This window comes from Protomyctophum parallelum, assembly GCF_964188405.1.
Source record: "Protomyctophum parallelum genome assembly, chromosome: 22".
Lineage (NCBI taxonomy): Eukaryota > Metazoa > Chordata > Actinopteri > Myctophiformes > Myctophidae > Protomyctophum > Protomyctophum parallelum.
The window spans coordinates 20450714-20476470 of NC_139714.1; the positions used below are offsets into that span (position 1 = coordinate 20450714).

The 25757-nt window shown below is 41.2% G+C and overlaps 3 protein-coding genes and 1 long non-coding RNA gene across 9 annotated transcripts in view; 2 read left to right on the top strand and 2 right to left on the bottom strand.

The window, feature by feature from the left end:
• Nucleotides 1-1617: 1617 nt before the first annotated feature.
• On the bottom strand, nucleotides 1618-5255 carry spx (spexin hormone; the record flags this gene model as incomplete). Its single annotated transcript, XM_083794594.1, has 6 exons — nucleotides 1618-1682; nucleotides 2302-2388; nucleotides 2900-2962; nucleotides 3448-3505; nucleotides 3636-3719; nucleotides 5235-5255. 6 exons carry the CDS (start codon nucleotides 5253-5255, stop codon nucleotides 1618-1620), a joined length of 378 nt encoding a protein of 125 aa, XP_083650720.1.
• Nucleotides 4923-12728, bottom strand: golt1ba (golgi transport 1Ba). Of its 2 annotated transcripts, XM_083757895.1 has the most exons (6): nucleotides 12585-12728; nucleotides 11898-11989; nucleotides 10766-10944; nucleotides 8788-8869; nucleotides 8149-8183; nucleotides 4923-7280 (listed from the first exon to the last, which is right to left on the bottom strand). In XM_083757895.1, exons 1-5 carry the CDS (start codon nucleotides 12607-12609, stop codon nucleotides 8175-8177), a joined length of 387 nt encoding a protein of 128 aa, XP_083614021.1. In that variant the 5' UTR covers nucleotides 12610-12728; the 3' UTR covers nucleotides 4923-7280; nucleotides 8149-8174. The 2 variants fall into 2 exon arrangements, with proteins under 2 accessions (XP_083614021.1, XP_083614020.1); XM_083757894.1 differs by lacking the exon at nucleotides 8149-8183 and having other exon boundaries at nucleotides 4925-7280.
• Nucleotides 12729-13657: 929 nt separating this feature from the next.
• LOC310853303 lies at nucleotides 13658-15278 on the top strand. Its single transcript, XR_014568767.1, has 3 exons — nucleotides 13658-13908; nucleotides 14203-14332; nucleotides 15171-15278. It is a non-coding gene; the product is annotated as an uncharacterized lncRNA (long non-coding RNA).
• A 36-nt stretch (nucleotides 15279-15314) lies between these two features.
• The window catches only part of recql (RecQ helicase-like), a 39630-nt gene continuing 29187 nt past the window's right edge, over nucleotides 15315-25757 (top strand). For 2 of the 5 annotated variants that reach the window (XM_083757591.1, XM_083757595.1), the window contains exons 1-3: nucleotides 15315-15773; nucleotides 16054-16284; nucleotides 17162-17341. In XM_083757591.1, coding sequence (XP_083613717.1) covers nucleotides 15338-15773; nucleotides 16054-16284; nucleotides 17162-17341 — 847 coding nt within the window. In that variant the 5' untranslated portion in view covers nucleotides 15315-15337. Of the gene's footprint in view, nucleotides 15774-16053; nucleotides 16285-17161; nucleotides 17342-18412; nucleotides 18520-19398; nucleotides 19598-19990; nucleotides 20158-20927; nucleotides 21010-21234; nucleotides 21384-21854; nucleotides 21973-22944; nucleotides 23084-23259; nucleotides 23352-23640; nucleotides 23861-24222; nucleotides 24353-25757 lie in introns of all 5 variants that reach the window. The other 3 variants (XM_083757593.1, XM_083757592.1, XM_083757594.1) reach the window with 3 other exon arrangements.

Here is a 25757-nt window from a genome sequence, read left to right on the forward strand (position 1 = left end):
TTTACTGTGTACTCAGGCTCTGTGCATTCATTGTAGTTCCCTTTTCCAGGAGGTCCCTGGTTCAGTTTCCTATATAGAACCATTTTCTGGTTCCATCGATCCAGACCCCACTCATTGTTCCCATAGAGATTTCCAAAAATATTTGTATCAATTATTTTAAGCCTATAGAATCAAGCCATCCACGATCCTGGTGAATCGTGACCATGAAACATTTGATTCTGTGAAACAAAAATAATTGCAAAAAATAAAAAATAAAATAAATAATAACCGCAAAACAAAGTGTATTTATTAAATATAGTGTATTGTATAATTAAATATAGTTTTTCACAGAATCTCAAGTTTTATGGCCATGATTAACCAGGATCCTGGATGGCTTGATTTCTAGGCAGATTTGGAACTAGACTTGTTTTCCAGTTCAAATCTGCCGATCTGAGCCAATCAAACGAAGCCTTGGGGAAACTGAAAACCGGAACAGGAAATGTTCATGCCGCCTTCTGGAAAAGGGGACTACAATGTATGCACACAGAGCCATACTGTGATGAAAACATCTGGGATGGCAGGATCAATGTGAGGATCCGCGTGAATTACACATTTCCTGAACCACAACACCATATTTACACAGCCGCTTCCAGCTTCCCAGCCAGGCCACAAAAATAAGCCTTTTCACTCAATAATAATAATTGTCCTAATTAAATAGAGGTTTCACCCCAAAACAATGACTTATTTTATATAAATTACACACCCCATTGAACTATACTCCTTTAAATTCCCTTTTTGAACATTTCTAGTGCTGATTCCTGGCGATCATGTTGTTTGTCCGTTCCAACAGTCTAGTACTAGGATTCTAGATACCTACATACAAACCTATGCCATAGACAAGTGGTTCTCAAAGCTTTTAATTTCAAGGACGCCCATAAGGCCTGAAGTCGAAATACATTTAAAAAAGTCTTCTGAAAGAATATGTTCAAAGTTTTGTGCCACATTTTCACGATTTTTCGAAAATAGCAGACCTACAAGCTCGTAGCGCGCCACTCTGTGGCGCACTATGAGCTTGTAGATCTGATTTACTTTATAGCATTTATAGCATTTATAGCATTAGAGCTTTATGTCATTATAAACATAACACTTTATGACCATAAAATTAAATATGAGTACAGTCAGTCAAATCAGTAATTTATTCAATATTTGGGGACAATATCATCTACATGCTCACAACACGTGGCATTGCAACATGTTGTGAGCTTGCAGATTGGCTATTTTAAATAGCTGATTTGTGTATATGTTTAAAGTAGTTAAAATGATTTCAATGTTTTCTGGGGACCCCCTGGAACCCCCTCAAAGACCACTGGGGGTCACTTGACCCCAATTTGAATCCCACTACTTTAAACAATGTAAATGTACAAATATGCTGTCGGCCGATGAGTCCTCTTCTGTGATCAAGCAATCTCAGGCACATGGTGCTGTCCTGAATTCAAACCCATTTTATTAAAACAATGCAATACATTTCAAGCCAAGTGATATTTACAAAACACATTTCTTCTCTCCCTTCAATGTGGAGCTGAGTCTCTGACATCCATAAGCGAAGAGGATTTTTACAACAACGATGGATGGAGTCTCTCAGAAGTACTCCCTTTTCCATATTGGCAGGTCCTGGAAGAACACCTGGTCAGGACTCTCATCAGCTATAGGGAGAAGAGAGAGTGGGGGGGGGGGGGGGGGGGGGGGAGACACAGAGAGGAAAAAGTTTTACTCCTCTATTGCAATGTTGCAACCCCACATCACTGATTTTCAACCTACTGTATCTTAATGACATTGAATTGCATTTGAAAATAAGATACAACTATTTCAGCCACAAGCTAATTATTCTATACTTATTAATTACTAATAACAGTATTTGAAGAGGAGTATTCAAACAAAATCAGCATGCCATCTGCGTCTCAAAGCTGAGAGAGGCACTTTGAGTAATAGAAGAATGTATCCATTCACAGAATAGACAATACTGATGCTGTTCTGTATCGAGTGCGTATAACTTTCTTCGCTGTTGGGTGGAACCAATATGTCCAAATATATGACCTTTCAGGAAATGGGGGACCTGTTTTCCAATGCAGTTATTATTTAGTCACATGCTTTTCATTGGATCAATATCTACAAAACCCACAAACACACTTTCATTCAACATTTCCCTTCCCAAAAAGCAAAAATAGCTACACTATTGTACAACGAAGTACTGCATTAATACAACCAAAAAAAAAAAAAATGGAAATACAAGATTTCAACGTGCAACAATTTGTGACATCTTACCTTCCTCCTTGACCTGCTGCAGAAAATTGAGCAGCACAGTTGCGGCCTGATTGACACTCAGCCTCTCCGTGTTCTGACTACGAGTCTCTGCAAAGACATGCAAATTACAACAGACCCACACAATATGGACCGTAGTTCGTTCATGAACATGCCTACAGTATGGCAGAAAGCAGTTATTTTAACGAGTAGTGACATCAAAACCTTTCTCTTCAACAGAGAGAGACATATGGAAACGATACATTTTCAGGACAATGGGTTTTATGGTATCGCAATTTCATTAGGATGACTTCCAGGTAGGAGTTCACAATTGTATAATTATATAGTTTGTAAGAAAATTGGTATATATTGTACCTACAATTAAGCAGACAGTCTTATCCAGAGCGACTTACAATAAGCAAGGTAATCGCATGCATAAGATGTAGAGTGCCTCCGAAAACTAGCATCCCAGGTAGACCAAGAAGAAGAGCATCAGTCTAAACAAGAATATGCCATCAAAATAATAATAATCTATACATTGAAACTATAGCATAACATGGGTGGTAACATGGGTAGCACCTGTTAAAATATTATGCTATCTAAATTACATTCTCATTGTTACCTAAGTGTAAGGTGTCATACACATCTCCTTCTTTGCGGTCCTCTGAGATAAACCTTCGTCCCTCTGAAATGACATAACATACAGTATTGCCATAGACTATAGAGTATACATTTGTTATACAAGCGTTTAATTCAGGGGGCGATATCGATAAACAAATCCTTTTTACAAATATGATTTACTTTTACTTTTAATACAATCGTTTAATTCACTCAGAGATGGCAGCCAAATGTTGTTTATTTGTACTTGACAAGCACTTATGAATTAATCATTTTTTCGATACGCTTTTTTCAGTGAGACATTACTTTATCTTTTTTTTCTTTTAAACTGAAAATGCATAGGCAGAAGCTTGTAGCATGTCCTTAATACATTTTATAATTTATAATAAATTAGATTGTATGATTTGCAGTAAATCGGCAAGTAATTATTTGGATCACTATTTGTACTATTTGTCATAATTTACTCGAGTAGTTTTTGGCTACTTTGTCCACCAAGCAAGTGACATGTGCTACAAAAGATCACAGTAAATTAAACAGATGCAGGGTACTTACGAGTTCCCTTTAAGTACAGCATAGCCTGGGGAGTCCAGTTTCTCCGCTGGAAACTGCCCTTTCATTTGGAAGCAGAAATAAAAAGAATCAAGCTTATATATTGAATATTTGCAATGACATTTTTGAAAATAAATGTCCTGTAAATGAACCGCAAATCCTGAACTTTTAAACTGAGAAATAATATTTACCTTTGGTGCGCTCAGCGAATGTGAGACAAAGGTTGCCAGTAGTAAAAGTGTTAGTGTGTAGGCTAAAGTAATGGTCCTCAACCCCTATTGGATTCAGAAAGAGAACATATTGCGAGTTATATTTGGTCTAATAGTCAATGTGCCATCGTTCATAATTTGTTGCACAATTTAAGCCAATTACACAATATTCTCCCCAGCATTATTCATTTGCAAAATAGTTTAGCACTAGAGCACAGCACATTTAATATTGCCCAGTGAACTGTAGTCTGATTTATAAGCATGGTTTATCACTTGGTGGTCTATTGAAGTAGCCTATTAAAGGAGTTCACCCCCCCCCCCAAAAAAAGACTTTATTTTCTATCAATTACACACGCCACAAAGCCTTGAATTAGAGATTTTTTTAGTTTTTGAAACATTCCTAAACCAATAAATAATTCACAGACTGGGTGGCTGCTCAGATAAACTCCGCCGGGCATCACATTAGGAATGTGACAAAACCCCCAAAGTATCCATGAATTCAAGGCTTCATGGGGTGTGCAAACATTTTTGCAAGTGTAGTAATTCGACTATAAAGTAAATATACTTACTTTCATTGTGATGGCAGCTCCTAAAGGGACAAGAGTAGTTTGGTCTGAAATGGTAGACGAGAGACAATCTAACGGTGTTCGTTATCGCTTACCCCCTATTTATATTGTTGGGGTGGGGTGGAGGGGGGAACCTCTGTGGCCCAAGGCACTACGTAGCTGTGAACAGACGTCAACAGCGATAGGTCACGCCAATTTGATAAAGTAGGGGCGGTTGGGGTTGTGAATGGACCCAGGCACTAATCAATTCCTTTTTCATTCATTGCCGACTGTACTGTACATCAATGAATGGAAATTGCTGTCATAGGCAGACCTACTGCAATAGTGCAGCAACAGATCATGTACATTTATTTTAATCAAAATGTATAAACTGAGGGATCGTGGACTTGATTCAGTCTTATACTGCTTTAGGTTACTTGTCAGTGGGGGAGATTTTCTTTTCTTCTTTTTCTTGGGATATTGATATGTTTACGCCTTGCTCACTGAAGCAGTTAACGGACAAATGAGGTCTGGATCCCATGAATGAATAGCCAATCCTCTCGATTAATTGATAACCTGCATCTCCCCTCAGGAAATAGGACAGGAATTGGGTTTGGGTCCCCTCATTTCACCAATTTAGGAATCATGACATCCCAAAAGAATTGAATCATTTGGTACTTTAATATTGCACAATTTTCCATTGCAATCATTTGGCAATTATTTCTGGCATTCATTTATCCTCTTCTGGAATGTATGTAATGTAAATTTACAAGTTGGTCTACAAAATGCCTTCTATTCAGTTAGCTTTGAATGTTATGACGTTTTCAAAACTGACATGTAGCATTTTTGACTGAAACCTGCAGTGATAATCTATAAAAGTGTCAAAGTGTAGAATACGGTTTGCTTTTGATGTAGTAGTTTAATGGACTGAACAAATGACAAGACACACGGCCAATTTTCTTTATATATTTACAAAAAGTGGCATACAGCAAAATATTGTCAAAGCATTGTCATTTTAAATGTAATAATTCAGTACCTTGTTTTCTTTGACGGGCATCGCCACTCATTGCTGGAGTTGGGACAGTTCAACCTATGTTGATGAGCTGTATAATTCTTTCAAAGCTAGGATTCATCATGATAAATTTATGGTTGCTCCATTGAATATTAAACTGCACATGGTGAATGATACTACATAAAAGGATGTTGTGGATTCATACATGTCCTGGTTCTTCAAACCTGGTAAAACAATAGTCCGCAACTCCAAAGTACTTATTTCTGGATTTGAAAGAATAGCTTATTTTCACACATACAACTAGACTGCCCTTGCCCTTGAATAACACAATTCTTAAATTGGAGGGTAGTATTGCCCATACCACAGTAAAAGTCAAACTCTTTTGATCCTTAAAAAAAAGTAGTAATGTTATGTAACCCCATTAGCCAGTCATACACAGAAAGATAACAGTAGGAAAACAACTGCCACAACTGGTAGTCAAATAGCCACACAAGAGACAGAGAGAAGACACCGTAATTGACACAAATATCGGACATGAAATTGTAGTCCATATAAAGTTTAAAGCACAGGCACTGTAATGTCTCATTTATAGGCCTACTGCGTCGTATAACGGCATCCCGCACCAAGGACACCGTCATACAACTATACCCTGCACTCACACAAAAACATTTGACAAAACGTGACCGGCAGTCATCAATTAATTTCAAATGGGAACAGAGTCTGACTACACCGAGTGACTTGGAGCGACAAAGAAGCCCGTTGTCAAGGTTGCTGCAACTTTGTGGCCTCAGATCATCTCATCACATGTGAATGAGCAGCGCCTAGATTCGAGTGTCCACTAGTGATGGATGTACTGTAGTATAGTATAGGAGAACAGCTCCTGAATTTTGCTAAATGTAGATTATTGTTAATGTGGTTTATTCTTACAATAGGTGAATTCATAAAAACATACATATAGCCTATATATATATATAGTTATATACACTATGTTTTTACATGCAATGCAGTATACACTGACAGCGGGGAATTACCTACTCCCACACTGCATGCTTAATGTGAATTAAATCAATATTGAACAACTAGATGGTCTATTTCTCGCCTAAAATGTTGTCAGAAACAATTTTTGGTTGTACTAATTAAATAAGTATATAGCCAATTTCGCTTCTCTACAAACTCTGCAGAACTCCACATCCTCACATACAGTATAAAGCTAGACGCAGCAACGAGGAATTGACGCTTTTGGCACGATTGCTTTTTAGCAATTAATGACTGAGACTTCACACAGCGATTAAAAAGAAAATTGGTGTGAGTGCACGGTAAGACTTAAGTATAAATCCGGCTTTTATGTAACAACAAACTCTCTCTCCATGTCTCTTTCTTACAAGCAAAGTAAAGTAAAGTAAAACGAGCACAACTCAATCCTTAAAACAATAGTTAAACCGGGTGCACAGCTCAACAAGACTCAATGTACGAGACAAAGAATTGTCAGCACTCCAAAGTGAATTCGACACAGAAACACATCCGTTTGCCCGTGCCTTTTCGTGAATTAAAAAGTATACCAGAAGGACTTTGGATAGCTGACAATTCTTTCTTATACATCTTTCTTACAAGCCGTCAGGAGTGTTTTTGTGTACATTCCAATTCCAACAGTAAGAGCCACGTGGATAGAGTCCAGGGAATCTTTTCAGAGAGTCCTCCATTTACTTCTATATTATAAAGTTGCGTTCAACGGCGGAGAGATCAACAACGTCTGAAATATCCCACTGTGAACTTCTTGGTAACGAAATCCTTTAGTAACAGTCTCCTGAAGGGTAACGGGACCTGAAGAGCCTTCCACTGCTTACGTAGGCCAAAACCAACTACAGATGCATACAGTATAAAAGCAGTCTTTTGCCTGCCAAACGGGAAAGTAATCTTAATGTAAGCCGTAACTGTCGCGTCAGCCAGCAGCGACCGAAGGGAGATCGTGTTGCTTTTTGAAACTACTGTACTGCACCGACGCAGGCCTCCACTGGATACAAAAAGTCACCATTATACCATGTTATTGCTCTCGCCCACTTTGTCCACAAACTGAAAAGGAGAGAAGGAAGTAACGTTATAATACGCCGCCATACCCTCCATTTCAAACACTGCTTACATATGAAATACAAATACAATGTGGTATTGATCCAAGTATGCCATAGGTCAAACTGCATTAGGATGATTATTACTAAACAAAATGTTGGCTTGGCACATACAGAAACCTTTGTCTCTGAATACAACACATGCATAACATGCTTTAGAGGCCTAGTGTTAGGTAGGGCTGGGCGACATGACTTCAAATCAATATCACCATAATTTAAAATGTTTGCCTTAGTATTATTAAGGGTTAAGTGGTAAATCAGACTAATCAATTTAGTTGGGGGAAAAAAGTATACCACTCATTTTCATTTGTCATTAATGAGTTGTTGTGTGGAAATAATAAAAATGTCCCCCCATTCTGTGTTGCCTTGAACTGGAGGTCTGAAAAAAATCTAACAATATGAAGTACATCTCAGTGACATCACAAAGATGTACTGTTACAGATTTTTTTCAGACCTCCAGTTCTAGGCAACACAGAATAGGGGGACATTTTTATTATTTCCACACAACTCTAAGGTGTATTAATGACATAGTAAAATGTTGAAAATGAGTGGTATTCCCCTTCAAGTATTCAATTAACCTACATGAGCAAGGTTAAGTCCTAAATGTCAGTTTTGATATATTTAGTAGTCAGTAAAGTTGCCCAGCCCTAGTGTTAGGTTTTATGAAAAAAATCAATGGGTGAATTGGTGCACTCTCTAAGCATAACTTATCTCACATAGCCATCTAGAAGTGAAACATTGTTTTCATGTGTTAAGAGAGACAGGTTATCAGTTTGTACATGCTGACATGCATGGGAAAATCGGCAGCGACTGACCAAGACTGCTGATTGTCCTCACAGCCTTACGAAGGCTTTAAAAAGACAGAGAGACGTTTTGCATCAAAACAAAGCCTTCCACACAACACCACACTGGGAGCATGTCCATTAGCCACAAAACTAACCAGACTTTTTTTCCCCCCCTAAAAAATAAATAAAGGTTCGGGGCTGGCTACACCATAGCAGTAGAATTGGCACAATGCAAATGCTACAGTTTAAGTGGCTACCTAAAATAGCCACTTTCGGTGGTTACGTTCCAAGCCACAGATTATGTTAAAATCCATTAGATCCACTCACTGGCTATCTCATACAAGACCTGTATATGGTCTGGAAAACCTTTGGTATTGTCCATTTTGATGTTGAAATTACACAACATGGTTGGTTCCTCTTCAGGTTTTGTGTCTAATGAATGCACCTTTTTGACGGGCATGTTTACACGCAGGATGCAACGGGTTTAACAGCCCACTGTACAGTAGCCACACTATTGCATCAGATCAGCCGTTCAGGAAACAAGACGGTGGTCGTCAGTTTTGGTTAATCAAGGCTGGTTAAGGTGGTTTTCGTGAGGTCAGTTCATTTGGAGTGGCTGCATGTAAACATAGGGAACCAAGTGCTGGTACGATGCTAGCCAGTACTCACTCCACTGATGAACGGCAGGTTTAGAATGGAGCCAAGGATGGGTATTCTTCTGATGAATCCCACGACCACCGGGAAGAAACCCCTGGATGGGACAGAAGGTGACAGAGAGAGATTATTGGGTCTTAGCAACATAGTTCACTTTGAATCATTTAGCCCTGAAAGTAGCCTATAAGCTCATGACACGCTTGCGAGATTGGCTATGTCACTACGCAACACAGCCGTATTACGTATTAGCCTGGCTCCAACCCATGAATTGCTAGCCACGTCCATAAATAAAGAAGAATGGAGTGAAACAAAGTGTCAGGCTACTTCCGTATGATTGTGTATACATTATAGATCTTTTGAGAATTTTTCCCTATAATATTTATGACATGCCCAAATCATGGGAAAAACTCTTGTTGATGTATCTCGGTGCCATCTGGATTGCGACACTGTCATTTTAGTAGGAGTGAAGTGAAAATAGCCGTTCTACAAGCTCACTTGTGAGTTTGTAGATTGGTTATTTTCGTCTAAGGTTTGGTGTAGAGGGGAAATGAAAAGAGCAGACCAAGTACAATTATTGAGGCTTTAAGTGCTTAACTGTCTGACAATACCGAACATGAGTCTATGGAAACGTTTAATCTGCAACACAATGTATACAATAATTATGTAATATTAACAAATCTTGGCGTTATTTTCGATCATTTAACATTTTACAAGCAGATAAGCTGTTGTCAAAACAAGCTTTTATCACCTACACCTACTCGCCAAGATTAAACCCTACCTCCCCCTCAAACAATCTGAAACGGTCATTGACTCCATCTCCTCAAGGCTGGACTACTGTAACGTCCTATACTATGGCATCGACCAATCCTCACTCGAGTCTCAACGACTCCAATTAGTCCAAAATTCTGCTGTCCGCCACCGGTTCACCGGTTCTAAAAAGTTTGACCACATCACACCAGTCCTGATATCACTCCCCTAAGTCTGTATATACAGTATACGTACGTCGTCGCTAAGTGCGTCATATCCCAAGTCTGTATATATACGTACCCCAACGTATACTCAGTCTAATGGTTGATGCCTACGGAAACCTTTAACATTGGTCCAGTACTCCGGTTCCTATAGAAACGCCCCACCGTTCCAACTATGGGATTGCAAATATATTTCACAGTGCAAAGCAGTTGAAAGGAGCATTTTCAAACCGCCATAACTCGGATTCTGGGATCACTATCCTTGGTGGATTTGCTGCCATCCACATTTTCGATTTAATTTGTGCCTTTGTACCGCGACGCTGCAGCCATGTGAAAGCTTCTGACGAGAGGTAAGTGTGTGCGTGTTCCAATGATACTGTGTGTGTGTGTAGCGAGAGTGTGTGGGGGGCAGGGGGGCTGGTCCCCATTATATGGATGAACTTATACAGTGCTCTGAGATCTGCTGACCAGTCACTGCTGACTTTGCCAACAACCCGAACGCTCAGAACAAGAGGTGACCGTGCTTTTGCGGTGGCGGCCCCAGAGTTGTGGAACAAACCCCCCCCCACCACCCCCCATATTAGAGCTGCCCAATCCATCAAGACTTAAAACGCACCTTTTCTCCCTGGCTTATCCGATTTTAATTTGCTTTTATAATTCCTATTGTCCACGTATCATGTTTGCCACATTTGCTACGTTTCTGGTTCTACTTGATGTAAATTGCTTCAAATGTCATTTGCTCTAAATGTTATTCTTTCTTGTAAAGCACTTTGGTCAATTTCGGTTGTGTTAAATGTGCTATATAAATAAAGGATGATTTCATTTGATTAGTGGGTGGGGAATCGGGATCCCTGCTTCATCTCTCTATCAGGTCCTTGGCCTGAAAAAAAGGTTGAATATTGCGATATCATATTTTTTCCATATCACCCACCCCTACCCCTGCACTAGTATCAACCCTAGCCCCTATGAACCCTAGCCCCTACCCCTGCACTAGTATGAACCAAGTGATTTGCGTCTTCCCTCACCTGAACAAGAGGAAGAAGCCGTAGACCTCCAGCACAACACCAATGATGGGCCAGCCTATCAGCACCACCAACACCCCTCCCAGGAAGAAACCGGTGGCCTTCATCTTGTGCTTCTGGAAGAAGAAGCGGAAGGTCCTCTCCAGGCCAATGACGAAGGCCAGCCCAGCCACAAACAGGATCTGGGCGGAGGGAAAGATAAAAGATAACTCAATATCGGAGAATGCTTTGTCTCAGCGTAACTTCCTCTCAGTGATGTAAATAGGTTCTCTCTGTAATGGGTCCCGGGACCCAGGGGTGGTCTTTTAGATGGGCACATGGTCATTTTGTGTGAGTTCTACTTCAACGATTAGAGTACAGTACTGATTATAGTATAGCATCCCAGGACCCCTGGAGGATGACATGATTGTGTCCTTTCTCAATTTAGTGAGTCTAAAGATGCAGGCTAATTGCAAGCATCACTGTCTCATACGTAAGAATGAGAGCCATAGAGAGACAAAACAGTGGTTCTCAAAGTTTTTAATTTCAATGTGTTCATATTTATTTGACATGGACATCACAAATCACATTGGATTGGACGGGCCGGATGCAGATGTAATGCTTGAGTTTCCTAGAACAAGTTCAACACCTGTCCCCAGGAGGCTTTTCTAAATAGAATAACTATAATCTAAAGACCAATCAAATACTGTGCAGGGAATCAAAATCAGACAATACACATTGTATAAAACAAAAGGTAACAAAACCAGTTATAGTCTAATTATGTGAGAACAGCTGTTCTGATTAAGTCCACTGATAAACATTTCCACCAGTCTCTAGTTTTAGATCAGTGGGCAGAGACTCCCCATGACTCAGAGGGCACAGATATTTCCAATTGTGCACTTTTACAGGAACTGTAAAGGTCCATTAGGAAACCCCTCAAGGCACCCCCTGAGGGTTCCTATATATGCCTCACTTTGAGAAGCGCTGAGATATGAGAAAGAAGTGAGTGCAGCTCAGTAACATGGAAAGCTCTCAAGTTTAACTGTACACTATGTCACGCTAGTACTACAACGAGAGCGGAAACAGAAAGGCAGCTGTGAGTTTCTCAGTGTCAGAGATAATGGCAGTGTGGTCAAATCGCAGCAGTGACACTCACATTTCCAATAGCCAGAAGGGCTTTGTCGAAGAACAGGATCATTCCAAAGAAGAGGAAAAACACACCGAAGCCCGTTAGTCCCATCCCAATCTCTGTGGGACACAGACAAGACACGTGTTATTGTGCATCTGCTAAATAATACTGATACTTTCTCAGATGAACATTGTTACACTTTACTCTCACTTAAACTGCACAACCTAGGTTGAAAAAAAAAAACATTTTAGCTTCAGCAGGTATAGTGGGAGGAAAAGGCGAAGCTTTGTTGCACTTCTTGGACATTATTAGCCTAAGATTTAGATCTTGTAGATTTATTTTTATAAAATACATCTACGAGAATCTTAGGTTATTAAATCCCTCAATTATTTTGAAAAGAATAGTCTGAGGCAATGAAATGTCTTATGATACTTTCTATCACTCCACAAGCACCCACCCACCCAGCTAATGAAGTGGCAGCTGAGTGTCAGTAGGTGCTGGCATGATGTCAATCACAGTGGATGACATCGTGACATGGACAAAAATCAGACCAGGGCAAATGTATTTAGCATTGTTAGCTTAGCATAGCTCAGTGATGCACATCAGCTGAGAGAGCCCGGTTAGAAAGGAGAAGTACTGGCTACTGGGCAACAGCTGGTCCCTTAAAATAATTTTAATTTGCTGAGAACACACACTCAAATCAAAACGTCTTACTTTGGGAGTCCGTTAGAGAAATCATCTTGGCAGGCGCTTCAACAGCTCAGGACAACAAAGTACGAATAATTAAATGAAAGAGATTCTTAAAACAGTCCCCCCTGGTTGACTCTGTAATGATGACAGCTGCCTCTGCTGCACCAGCCAGCCAGCAACCAGTGTTGCCAGGTTTTACAGAAATAAGCGAACAAGTCTATGAAAACAAGCCCAAAAGAAGCCACTCCAACTTCCCAAAACAAATTGGTCAGGATCCTACTTGGCCTCACCCCCCGAACCCACCTCACCCCTGCCCACTTTGACAGGCTGGAATGGCTTAGGGGTCGATGACAGCATCTCGCAATGGGTCTGCTCCACAATATTCGATACACCACCAAGATACCCATGTACCTGTCTAAATACTTCCTTAATTCGAAACTGCATGGCCCCCGTAAAATCTTTTTTTTTACCTCCCCTATGATGATTTCCTGTTTTTTTGCTATATAGAGTATATTTGTACGTCTCTTATTGTTATGATGAATTGGACATGGTGGGCCCTATTGTAAACAAGTGTAATGCTTTATGGTGTCGTCCACAGTTAACAGTTTTGTTTTGAGTTGTACTGAAATTCTACAATCTGTTAATAAATTAATATTAATCAATCAATCAAGTCGCTTATAATAAGCTAACATGGCAACACTGCCAGCAACCAACAAGCCACGTCTTCCGGAAACACGCCTTCTCCACATGACATCTTCCGGGCCGTGGTGGGGGGAAAAAAGCACAAGTGAAAGTATCAAAAGAATACTTCAGTGTGAAAAATAAATACCTATACTAAAATACTCAGTTGTTGTGTCTCAGAGATGTAGTCGAGTACAAGTACTTGAGTAAATGTAGTTCCTTTTCACCACTGCTTCCGGCCGGGTATGATCGTTTGGGTTGCGTTCAATACAACTACGGTTAAAAACTCTACGGTGCATGCAACTTTCCAAGCGGATTGATTTATTTTGTTATTTATACTGTAGTGTGTACTTGGCAAAAACAGTACAATTCGTTGATTATTTGACTTGTCGTCCCCGTTTTCAAAGAATAAAAATAAATAAAGAAGGAAACTACAAGCTATATCTGGTCGCTCGCTGTTTCTTGAATGTTCCTCTGCCCGGGCTAGTGCACGCTGCTGTAGCAAGCTTGTTTACATTTTACAGTTACAATTTATAAGCATTTAGCAGACGCTCTTAATCCAGAGCGATTTACACTAAAGCAAGAACAAAATTTGCTTTTGGTTTAGGTCTGGATTCTGGACAAACAAGGGCAAAGAAAAGGAGAGTGAATTCAAGCTGAGAGAAAGGTGATGGTATTTATTGTGATATTTTCTTATTTGAAATGCTGCAAAGGCTGCTTCCATACAATTACAGCCGCCCATAAAGAGCATGGTTAAAGTATTGACTTTGTTGTAAGTTTTCCACAACGTGCTATCTATCTCTTGTTCCTTAAAAATGAACGAAGCATGATGTCAGTTTAGCCCAAACATTTAGACTCGTAGAGGTTTTTTTCGATTCTGACGAATCTCTCCGTCAGAATCGAAAAAACCCTCTACGAGAGTCTAAATGTTTGGGCTAATGTCAGTTATATGGTGCTTCAGTTACCAACAGCCGAAGCACCAATGTGAGCCAAGAAGAACCATCCTCTTCTTCTTCATTGAATCTTCATCCTCTTGCTTGGTGAAGCTGTCTAAAATATGGATGGTGACCATAATTACAGCAAGAAAAATGGTAAGTTTATCTCGAATCACTCTCTCAGGCACGTGCAGGGGGGCTTCAAAGTCCCCCCCCCCCCCCCCCCCCCCCAAAAGAAATAAAATCATTAAAACAAACAAACAAAAATCAAGCAAAAGGAAATAATAATATATATTTTTACATGATAATGAGAAAGCATTGCTCATATTACTGTCCAATGACATGGAACATCTTGCACCATTATTAGCATATTGATAAGACTCTGATTTATAAGACGACCCCCATTTCTCAAGACTCATTTGTGGAAAAAAAGAACATTGAATGTCAAATAGTCTAGTCCCTGATTATAATACGAGTGCGACCCCGTTTTCTTAGGATATTTCCTTTGGAAAAAACATAGTCTTATATTCAGGCCAATAGGGTACTACATTTCTGGTGTGAAATGGCATGACGCTGCACAAGGCACCCCCACAAAAAGACCACTTCCAAAATTGGCGAGCTATATATGTTTGTGCACCTGTCCCTCAGTGCTCTCTGCATGGCCCTGCACTCAGGGGTATCTGCATGAGAGTGTGGATGTGCGAAGAAAGTGATCATTAGCCGTGGACCTGTGAGCCACAGGGGATAGTACAGTACCTGTGGAGATGTCAGACAGTCTGTTCTGGGTCCCATAGGCCTCCCTGATGTCTGTTGATGAGTATAACGTATTTCCTTCCGTTATGAAGCAAGCACCTGTTTCACTAAGACTCCTTAGTCCTTTGATCAGTGGTTACTATCAAAACCTTTAGCTCGAGACACAAAATAAATAATGGAAATCATTTATATACATTTTAGGAATCCAGTGTTCACTATCATGGTATTTATCTGCTCCTAGACACTCTGCACGTGTGTAAAGAAGAGGAACAGGAGAGGAGCCCCAGTCTCGTCAAGATCAAGGAGGACCCAGACGGAAGCCCTAGTCTGGTCAAAATCAAGGAGGAGGTCAAGGAAGAGGTCAAGGAGGAGGTCAAGGAGGAGGTCAAGGAGGAGGTCAAGATCAAGATGGAACCAGACTGGAGCCCCAGTCTGATCAAGATCAAGATGGAACCAGACCGGAGTCCCAGTCTGGTCAAGAGCAAGATGGAACCAGACCGGAGTCCCAGTCTGGTCAAGAGCAAAATGGAACCAGACCGGAGTCCCAGTCTGGTCAAGAGCAAGAAGCAACCAGACCGGAGTCCCAGTCTGGTCAAGAGCAAGATGGAACCAGACCGGAGTCCCAGTCTGGTCAAGATCATGGAGGAACCAGACCGGAGTCCCAGTCTGGTCAAGATCATGGAGGAACCAGACTCGGAACCAGAGCCTCCACGCATTCAAGAGCAAAAGCAGCAGTTACTTCAAAGACCAGAGGACCCTGACGATGATGAAGTGGAAATTGAAGTTCAACTTGAATCTGACACTGACACTGAAGACAGTGATGAGTGGGATGAGACCAGTGAAGGTCAGTCAGCTTTAAACACACTGAAATCACACAAGACACTAAGGGCTGTATTTTGCGTGTCTTAAGTACCAGGTCTTATTCCCTAACTTGAGTAAACTAAAGACCTGGAGGCGTGATCAATGCTCTTTGGCCACTCAGAATAGCAAAATACAGCCCTAAATGTGTCTTGCAGTAAAAACGGCTATGTAAAGTGTCCAATGACCATCGTATTTTAATTCACCCGAAAGATTCTTAGCGACGCTGTGATGTGAATTCTATAAATGTTGTTTTGGCACTTTAGACGTGATGGCGGAGCTGGACTCGGTGGAGGCTGATTTTCGGGTTGTGGATTTTGGAATCTCGGAGCTTCTGGAGAAACAGGCTGAACTGAATGCCCGCAGGAAGAGGCTCCTGCGCAGGCTGGAGAAGGCCTCTGGTGCTGCCCAGCCCTCAGGGCCCGCCTCTTCAGTATCGTCATCTGGAGCCGGGCCGGCGATGAGCAAGCAAGAGATGAAACGATATGATAAGCCTTGTAAATATAAAGCACTGGTTCTTCTACAACTTTTTCATGTCAATCAAGGACACACACATTTATATTAGCCGGGGAGGAACTTGTACGAAATTACCAATTTCGTGACTTGTTTTTCAAATTTGGCATGGTGTTAGGCATGGGTATAATAAACTGGGTTTTAATATGAAAAATAAAAAAAGAATTATGTACTACAGAGAGCTTATTTTGTCCTACATTTTTAGTATGCTATTTAGCACACCCAATAGTAACAGACATAGGGATATGTTTTTAATAGTTAATTGTATTCAATTCTTAGATATATAATTTCTATATGCAATTAGTTCGGTTAACTGTTTACACCCCTAGACTTGACTGAAGTGAATGTTCTAGCCATAGAGCACCGAAGTCTGAAGTCACTTTCAGTAGAGGGCGTCAGTCCCCAGGTTCATGTATTTTTTTAGTTGCATTGAAATCGCCATATGAGGATTTTTAGATTGCTTCATATAAGAACTGTGTTTGAAAAATAAACATGTCATCCCGGCCGCTTCACTCCTATGGATATGAAGAATCAACTGACTGAGAGAAAACGCTAATGTTACTGCTGCTGAATTAGTTACATTTTCGCTAGAAGCAGACTGTATCATATATGAGTGACTTACTGTTGTAAACGATACAGAGACACCTCCCTGACAATAACGCAGAGACAGCTTGTTTATTTTCGGACCACAACGCTTATAGTAGACGATATTAAGATCACCCCATGTTATTCTCCATAGAGAAATTACTTCCGCGAACCAGGGGAATCGAAGGGATGAGCGAGTTACGTCAGGACTTCGATGCTCTATAGTGTGCTTTTATTTTGAACATTGTTGTTAATCTGCTTCACACTGTTGTGTAGACTTTGCTTGGTCCAAGGACCTGAAGCACCATATGAAGAATACCTTCCAGCTGTCCAAGTTCCGCCCCCTCCAGCCGCGGGCCATCAACCTGACCATGGATGGCAGGGACCTGTTCCTTGTCATGCCCCCCGGACGAGGGAAGAGCCTCTGTTACCAACTCCCCGCTGTCTGCTCAAAGGGTACTGCACTTTTATGGCTCTTTTCCACTGCAACAGGCGTGCCCACCCTTTTTTTTTACTTGAGAGCTACATTGAAAATGACGAGCTCAACACGATCTACCCACCAAAAGAAATATTATCCCATTCCCATTGCTGAAAATAGTTAAAAAATGTACCCGATGGGGCTTTCCTTTGGAATAGCGGCGCTGTCGTTACAGATTAGACAAACGCACTTGTGGAATGGGAAATGGAATTGCTACTGTAGGTTTCTTTTGTTTATATAAGTTCGTAATGCTACTGACGATTGTACGCAACACTCTTGAAAACAAAGTATTGCATTGTGGGTTTGAGCTGATAGGCCCTTTTTGATGTCAATCTAGCAAGTCACCTTAATTAAATCTGTCTATTAATTCTTAAATGGCAGGCGCCACATATGGCAGAGATGCTTAACCCTTTTATGGCCCTTGACGCTATTGACATAATTAATTAAAAAGTCCCTCATTACCCTTGACGTAAATTACTTAATTGTTTTATTCCCTATAATCGGGGGCTTAATGTAGCAAAATGTAGCAACTTTTGGCTAGTTTGGCTAACGGCCGATGTAATCTACCTAAAACCGTCCGAAATCCTCGCGTGCACGCGCGCAGTCTTTATTTGCATAGCTGCGTAAAATGCGATATTTGGGGCTTGATTAGAGCTTAATTTGACTTAGATATTAAAATAAACGCTGATCGCTTAGCATCCCGGACAGATCACTGTGTAACACAGTGGAGAAAGCTAGCGGATGTTGTGATCTGATTGACCGGAAATGACATTGCCTGTTAATAAAGTATTCAACCAATCAATAAATAGCCTATACTCCTATACTCTTTTCCAAGTTTCAATATCTGGGTTCATATGTGGCTGACAGCAGAAAGGACTTTCTTATATTGCTAGAAAGGGACAAGCCTAGAACGCCTGCAATAAATTCCTCAGAGTCTGGCAGTCCGGCGTTTCAACCTCCACCAAGGTATCTTTCTTCTGACACTCAGTACTCTATGATTATAAGTATAAGTAACTTCAGTTGTGTGTGTGTGTGTGTGTGTGTGTCAGGTTTTACTTTGGTTGTCACTCCCTTGGTGTCGCTGATTGAGGACCAGCTCATGTATCTATCGTCCATCAATGTGCCGGCTGTCTCTCTCAATGCTTTTAGCAGCAAGGTAACTTTTCACAGCCATATTCCCTTATCCTTTATTTAGTCTGGACTTTCCCGAAATTATACTTTTCATTGTCATATAAAAGGTTGCTTTTACAAAGTCGTTTTCTCATATTTTACTTTAAACTGATGATGATGACATTTGATGGACACTTGAAATATTATTTAAACATAGTGTAATAATTTAACAAAGGCATTTTATTTAAAACATTTTCCCATGGACCACCTGCAGGCCTAATTATACCATGGATTGCTAGTAGCTAGTCCGTGGAACATTGGTTGAGGAACAGCGGGTTGCATAGTCATGGGACGCATGCATAGCAAGTGTTACCAAAGCACTAATCTTAGCTCATATCCCCCACCCTTCTTGAATCTTAGTCAGGGTGGTGGTCTCTTGATTCACAATCAGTTGAAAACCCCTGCTTTAACACTATTGCCCGTTCTACTGCTGTGCTTGTAGTTCATTAAACTAGCACCTACAGTATGGTGTTCACCTTACCAAAAACAGAGAGGGGGTGTGCGATTATACTATGCTTTGGAAGAATGGATTCATGCTATTCACAATGAAAGACACACATTTAATGCGTAAGTAAACAAACAGATTTTACGCAATCTAGTCATCAGGTAGGAGATGCAGTCCAACGGACATTAATGTGTAATTGCAGCAGCACCATACTGTAAGTGACAGTCAGTGTTTTGCAGCTCTGGCATCCAAAATCAAAGCTGCCTTGTTTACTTTTAGGGTGTAATTATTATGATTCAATACACACACTCTGCTCCAGCATCGTTTTATGTCCATAACCTTTAAGATTTCCCAGCCAAGATACAAAACACATACAATCAAAATTTGAATGTAGATGAAACGCTTTTGCTATCGTTCCAGGAACACGCTAAGATCGTCCTGTCTGGAATGACCGACCAAATCCCTTCTTTCAAGCTGCTGTATGCGACTCCAGAGAAGGTAGTCAAGAGCAAGTTCTTCATGTCTCTGCTGGAGAGCGCCTACAAAAAAAAACGCCTGAGTCGCATCGCTGTGGACGAGGTGCACTGCTGCAGCCAGTGGGGCCATGACTTTAGACCTGGTACAGTATTCTTTTATTTTAGATTCCCCCACAGCTCAGTGTTGATTTCGTCGAATAAAACGATGACAAAAATGTTCGACTACCTTCCACTGACGAAAACTAAATAAAAACTAAGCTATGATGACTAGCGACACGTTGTGCGCTTATAGATCTGCTATTTTCACCTATGCCAATTGGCACAATGCCAATTAAAAACCCGGGGATTACGATGCCAGCGATACAAATCTCTGCAATTTGATTATTGTGAGAGTTATTGTCGCCATAAACGACAACACCAACGATTGCCGTCCCATTCCCTGCTGGCCATAATATATAGAAGCGTTGATTCGCTGTTCTTGTCCAGACTATAAACTGAAGGCCATGTAGACGTGTTAATTCTCTGTTCTCGTCCAGACTATAAACTGCTGGGCATCCTGAAGAGTCGGTTCCCCAACGTCCCGTTGCTGGGCCTGACGGCCACGGCCACCAGCAGCGTTCTGAAGGACTGTCAGAAGATCCTGTGCTTGCCTCAGCCGATCACCATCACCGCCTCCTTCAACCGAACCAACCTCTACTATGAGGTGAGCTCCGCTGTGGCTGCAGCCGCAGTCCAATGCACACACACCACACCTGACTGCCCCTGCATAAGATGCACACCAAACACACATTAGTCTACTAACTGTGCTATTTAAACTTTACAGAGGTCGTGACACCCCCCACACGACCACACGAAATCATCATTATTTGAACTGGGGGACCACACAAAATCATCATTATTTGAACTGGGGGACCACACAAAGTAAATAAAAAACAAAGTAGATCAACTGCCCTGACAAGCACGTGGAATTGTAGGTTTTGAGACATTTAGTTTGACTCGATTCCACAGATAAATATTGTGAAAATAGCCGATCTACAAGTAGATCAGCTATTTTCAAAAAATGTGCGTACTTTTATTATTATATGACAATTTGGCCAATGTTGACCAGTTTTTGTAGTACAGTTTGTTGATTACCTTTAATGCAGTAATTGTCTTTTTATTTTTGCTATTAAAAGGTCTCACTAACACATTAACTGTAATTGTCAACTATAAATCTTTTTTTAATGAATTGTAAACTCAGTGGAATGTTGTTTACATCCCTAGTCCAAATCCCTAGTTTTTCTCAAACTATTTAATTACAAGGATAATGGTATTCATTAGGCCATGGACCCCAAAAGCTCTGCAAGCTTACAAATGTAACCATAATCGGCTCTGTTCGGCAAAGAGATATGGTGTAGATGTGTAAAGAGGCACCTCGGGTCCTTTTGACTAAGAATATTTACATGATGCTGAACACATATCTTTGTTTCTCAGGTTCGACAAAAAGATACCAATAACAATGTGGCCATTAGCGACATCGCGTCCCTGATCATGAATCGATATCAGGATCAGTCAGGTACTGTGGCTGTGCTATGTCTTAAAGCAGCTCTGGTCAATAGCGTTGGCGAGTTCTCTTCAACGCTATGCCAGGGTATATGTATTCCCTCATTGACCAGGTTTACCATGTCTACACAATGCACACTTCCATCCATGTTTTACACAGTCATATAAAAATGGCTCCTAAAAGCTGTGTTTTTACTGTCTTTGTTGACGTTTTGGGACTTTATTTCCACTGTGGCAGGCATCGTATACGTGTTCTCCGAGAAGGATGCAGAGCTGGTGTCGTCAGACCTTCAGAAGGAGGGTATCTCGGCTTATCCATATCACGACAACATGGACGCCCCCAGAAGGTCACAAGTTCACCGCAGATGGACCTCCAACAAGATCAAAGTACAGCACATTTCTTATTTAGTTTTAACTTTTAATCAGTCTTTTTAATAAAATTCCACTTTAGTTTTAGTCATAATTGAGTAATCTGAAAAGTTATGGTTTTAGTTTAGTTTAAACCTACAGTAGACTAAACCTACAGTTGACCAAAATGTATTTTGGTGGGCTTTGATGGGGTCGTAATGCCTGATTTTACACTTGGTTGCATGCTGAAAATATCTACCGGTAATCTATGAGCTCGCAACAGCAGCACAACGTGAGCTTGTAGATCTGCTATTTTCAGATCGCAACCAAACATAAAATGACTTATCTTTTAGTTCTACTGGATCTCTTCTCCACTAGTCTCTCGCAACCACACAGGCATACAGTATTGGTATCTTACAGTAAATGCATGAAATCTCTGTCTGTACTGTATGTGCATGCATACACATGTCTGTACGTCCTATTATTCCCGTATGTCTGTGTGTCCTTCAGGTGGTGGTCGCCACGGTGGCGTTCGGCATGGGCATCAACAAGCCGGACGTTCGGTTTGTCATCCACCACACCATCAGCAAGTCCATCGAGAACTATTACCAGGAAAGTGGACGGGCAGGTAGGCACTAGGCACACATTATAGCTGAGAGTATTTTCGAGTTGCTTCTAGTGGATCTGTAATGGCAAATAAAGGCAATTATGTATGCATAATGTTCTGTGAAATATCAAAACTAGAAGTCGCAATTTTGAGTGTGGTTGCCGCAATCGCTTACATAGGCCCCTCCCACTAATTTTGCTAGCCAATTACAATGTCAAGTCACCCCTGTGATCATGTGTAAGTAATTCGGAGGGGATTTATCCCCCAAAAATCATGTTTTTGCCACAAACTGTTTTCGCATTTGCGAAATTGATGAAAATGGAATTGCTTTTAGCTCTTGGTTGATTAAACCATCCGCGACATCTGATTCAAATTCGGGGTGGATTGGACGTTTGGTTCATGATTTGTGGCATTTTTGGTGAAATAGGCCCTTCCCACTAACGGGATTACGGGAAAACAATACGCACTCCAAAATGTTGCCTGTGGTGTTTTAATCGGATAGGTCCGGAGATCATGTGTACCAAAATGTTTTGAGCTTTGGACAAAATCTGTAGGAGGAGCAGCAACAAGTCTTTCAAATTTGGTGGAAATTCTTTCCTGATGGAAATGGGCGTGGCCTATACGGGGCGTCATGACCCAAGGAATCCATGGAAAAGAAATTTAGATTTTACGACTTACGGTTCAAGAGTTATAGGGAAAAAAGTAAAGTGGGCTGTTATAGCGCCACCATGAGGCCGACTGATGTAATTCCCTTTCAATACATTTTCATAATTATTATGAACCTCCCCCCCCAAGTCTTGGCGCTTACGGTCTCCGAGGGAAAAAATACTTCCGACTTGTAAGTCTATATGGAGAACTAATTAATTAATATCAATTAAACTGTATAACGGATCTCTTAGCAAAATCCAAGCACACAATTCTGTGGGAGGAGTAGTGCGGCAAAGTATCGCTCATTTACAATAATCCCCCCCCCCCCCCCCCCTGTGTGTCCAGGCAGCGACGATTGTCCAGCTGACTGCATCGTGTACTTTGGTTTTGCCGACATCTTCAGAATCAGCACCATGGTGGTGATGGAGAAAGTGGGGCAGAAGAAACTGCTCCAGATGGTCGACTACTGCCAGAATCTCGACAGGTAGCATACACGCACGCATAGTATGTAATGTATAACCATTGCTCTAAAAATCCATGTGAAAATAACCCTTTCCCTCAAGGGGTCCAGAAAACACACACACACACACACACACACACACACACACTGAGGACAGAAACGTGTGTGAGGGTCTGGGTCTCTCTTGACTTGTGTTAAAGGTGTCGGCGGTCTCTCATGGCGGTTCACTTCAAAGAGGGGTGGAACAACGAGGGCTGCAGTGATATGTGTGATGCCTGCCGTCATGGAAAAGGTGTGTGTGTTGAGTGTTGACACGTTTTATTTTGTCAACTAAAACTATGACAAACAATGTTAGTCGATGACCTGTTTTTCACTCACAAAAACAATATAAGCTATGATGACTAAAACCAAGGCTTCGTCCACATTTACATGGGTATTTTCAGCTACGGAACTTCATTAAGAACTGTCCGGGGTGCTCCCGAGAAGCCTGAGTAGACGATAAAATCACCCACATTCTTTTGAAAGTGAAAATGTCCCTTTAATTCTATTGAACGGACCGTGTAAATGTCCCTGCGCTGCAGACTGCGTCACGGTGGACATCACGCGGTATGCGCGGCAAGTGGTGCAGATCTTGAAGGCCGCGGCGTCCATGGACGAGAAGATGACCCCTCTGAAAATGTTGGACGCCTGGACGGGGAGAGGATGCCCCGTCAAGCTGAGGAAGATGATCCAGACCACGTCCATGTCCCGGCTGGAGGCCCAGGCCGTCATCGTGCGACTACAACTGCTGGGTTACCTCAGGTACGACTGAACAACACGGCTGTGTGCGACGTCGGGCGCTGTCACCATTACACATTTAAATATACTTAGAAAGTACTGACATGTTTAATAATTTTATACAAAAAAATTATAAAAAAGCAGAAATAGCTGATCTACAAGCTCACAATGTGATGCGATCTGCTATTTCAACTTTTTTTAAGCTCAGTGGAACTGCACATTAAACTAAAAATCAATTTTATTTTACTGTACTCTGCAGTAGTTGTAGGTAGCCTGGAAACCAGACAAATCGGCCACAGGAAAATAAATCCCTGGGGAGATTGGTCTGGCACTTGAATTACACACATAGCTTTTTAATACCGGTTGTGTTTCTGACGGTGTCTCAGTGAGGATTTCAGCTTCACCCCATACACCACCTACGTCTACCTGAAGGAGGGATGCAGAGTCCCCCTGCTCAAGAGCCAGAGTCACACCGTGTACATGACGATAAGGAAACCGACGGCTGAATCTGCCACGGTCAGTCTCTCTCACAATATTGGCCAATAATTACTCAAAAATGCATGATATAATTTCCGGTATGGACAGATCAGCTGGCCTAATGCATTTATTTTTAGATATCTGCACAGTGCCCACATAAAAGGTGTAGGGCAAACTCTACTGGTGGAAGTGAGTACTGTCCTCATAGTGACACTTCTCAACTCTTTCCAAATTAAGCCACCATTACACGAGAACAGTCGCCAGAGAAAACGGCAAAGTCCTGTTGCATTAAAAAAAAATATCGACGCACTTTATGAAAACGCTATAATGTGCATGCCAAGTCGCTAGATGGCGGTAATGGACTGCCAGAAGAACAACCCGGTACAAGAAGAAGAACCGGGTAGCTCCCGCGTCATTCAAGGGTAGGGTTGCGTATAGACCTCCCCCCTTCCAGACCGGCACCGTCTCTGCCTGCTTTCTTTTTTTAAATATATTTATTTATAGAGAGATGACCTCCGCACACCCGGTAGGCAATTTAGAGCAGGTGTGATGGTGACGAGGCATACAACGTAGGAGAAAGAAGGGACACCTGCATGCACACCGCCACTTGCTAGGTTCAGAGCATTTATTTGTTATAGGAGCAATGTTTTGGTCTTGCGACCAAGCCTGAGGAAGGTCGCAAGACCGAAACGTTGCTCTTTTTACAAATAAATGCTCTGAACCTAGCAAGTGTCGGTGTGCGGGTGTCCCTTCTTTCTCCAACAATATATTTATTGACATTTTTCAATTTTATAAAACATTACAGAGCTATAGCTTTTTGTTAACTGCCTACTTTCTAACCGCATCGACGATGATAGGCTGACAGGCCATGGGATGATATGATATTTTATACGTACATTACAAAAAAGCTGCTGCCGCCTATCACTAAGGCTTTTTGTTTACATTCACCATCGCTAGAGTATACATTTGTGTTTGTAGGATGAGTGGCGCTTTGTAGGTGAGGAGGGAGGCTTGCTCATTCTAGGAACTCCAAATATCACCTACGCCGGCATCAAATCATTTCCACTCTGGGAGGTGTTTTCACGCGTTTTCACTCCCGAAAACGCCGTTCTCGTCTAGGACCACAGCAAACGATACTTTATTTTGCCGTTTTCTATGAACACCGTTCTCGTATAAAAGTGGTGTTAAACTATTCTTCGTTGCTGTCGGGCAGAAACCTTTATATTTATTTTAGTTTATTTTAAAATGATGCCCTATTTTGACAGACTACTAGACTCATAGCAGCTTGTAGATTTGCTTTTTTTCTCTACTTAAATTAAAATGAATGTGTTCAAGTGTGGGTTTTATAAAAGAATTGCCAATGAAAAGTATTACAAAAATGTGTGACTAAATAATAACTACATTGGATCCATTTGTTATTTTTACCAAGTAACCATTTTACCAT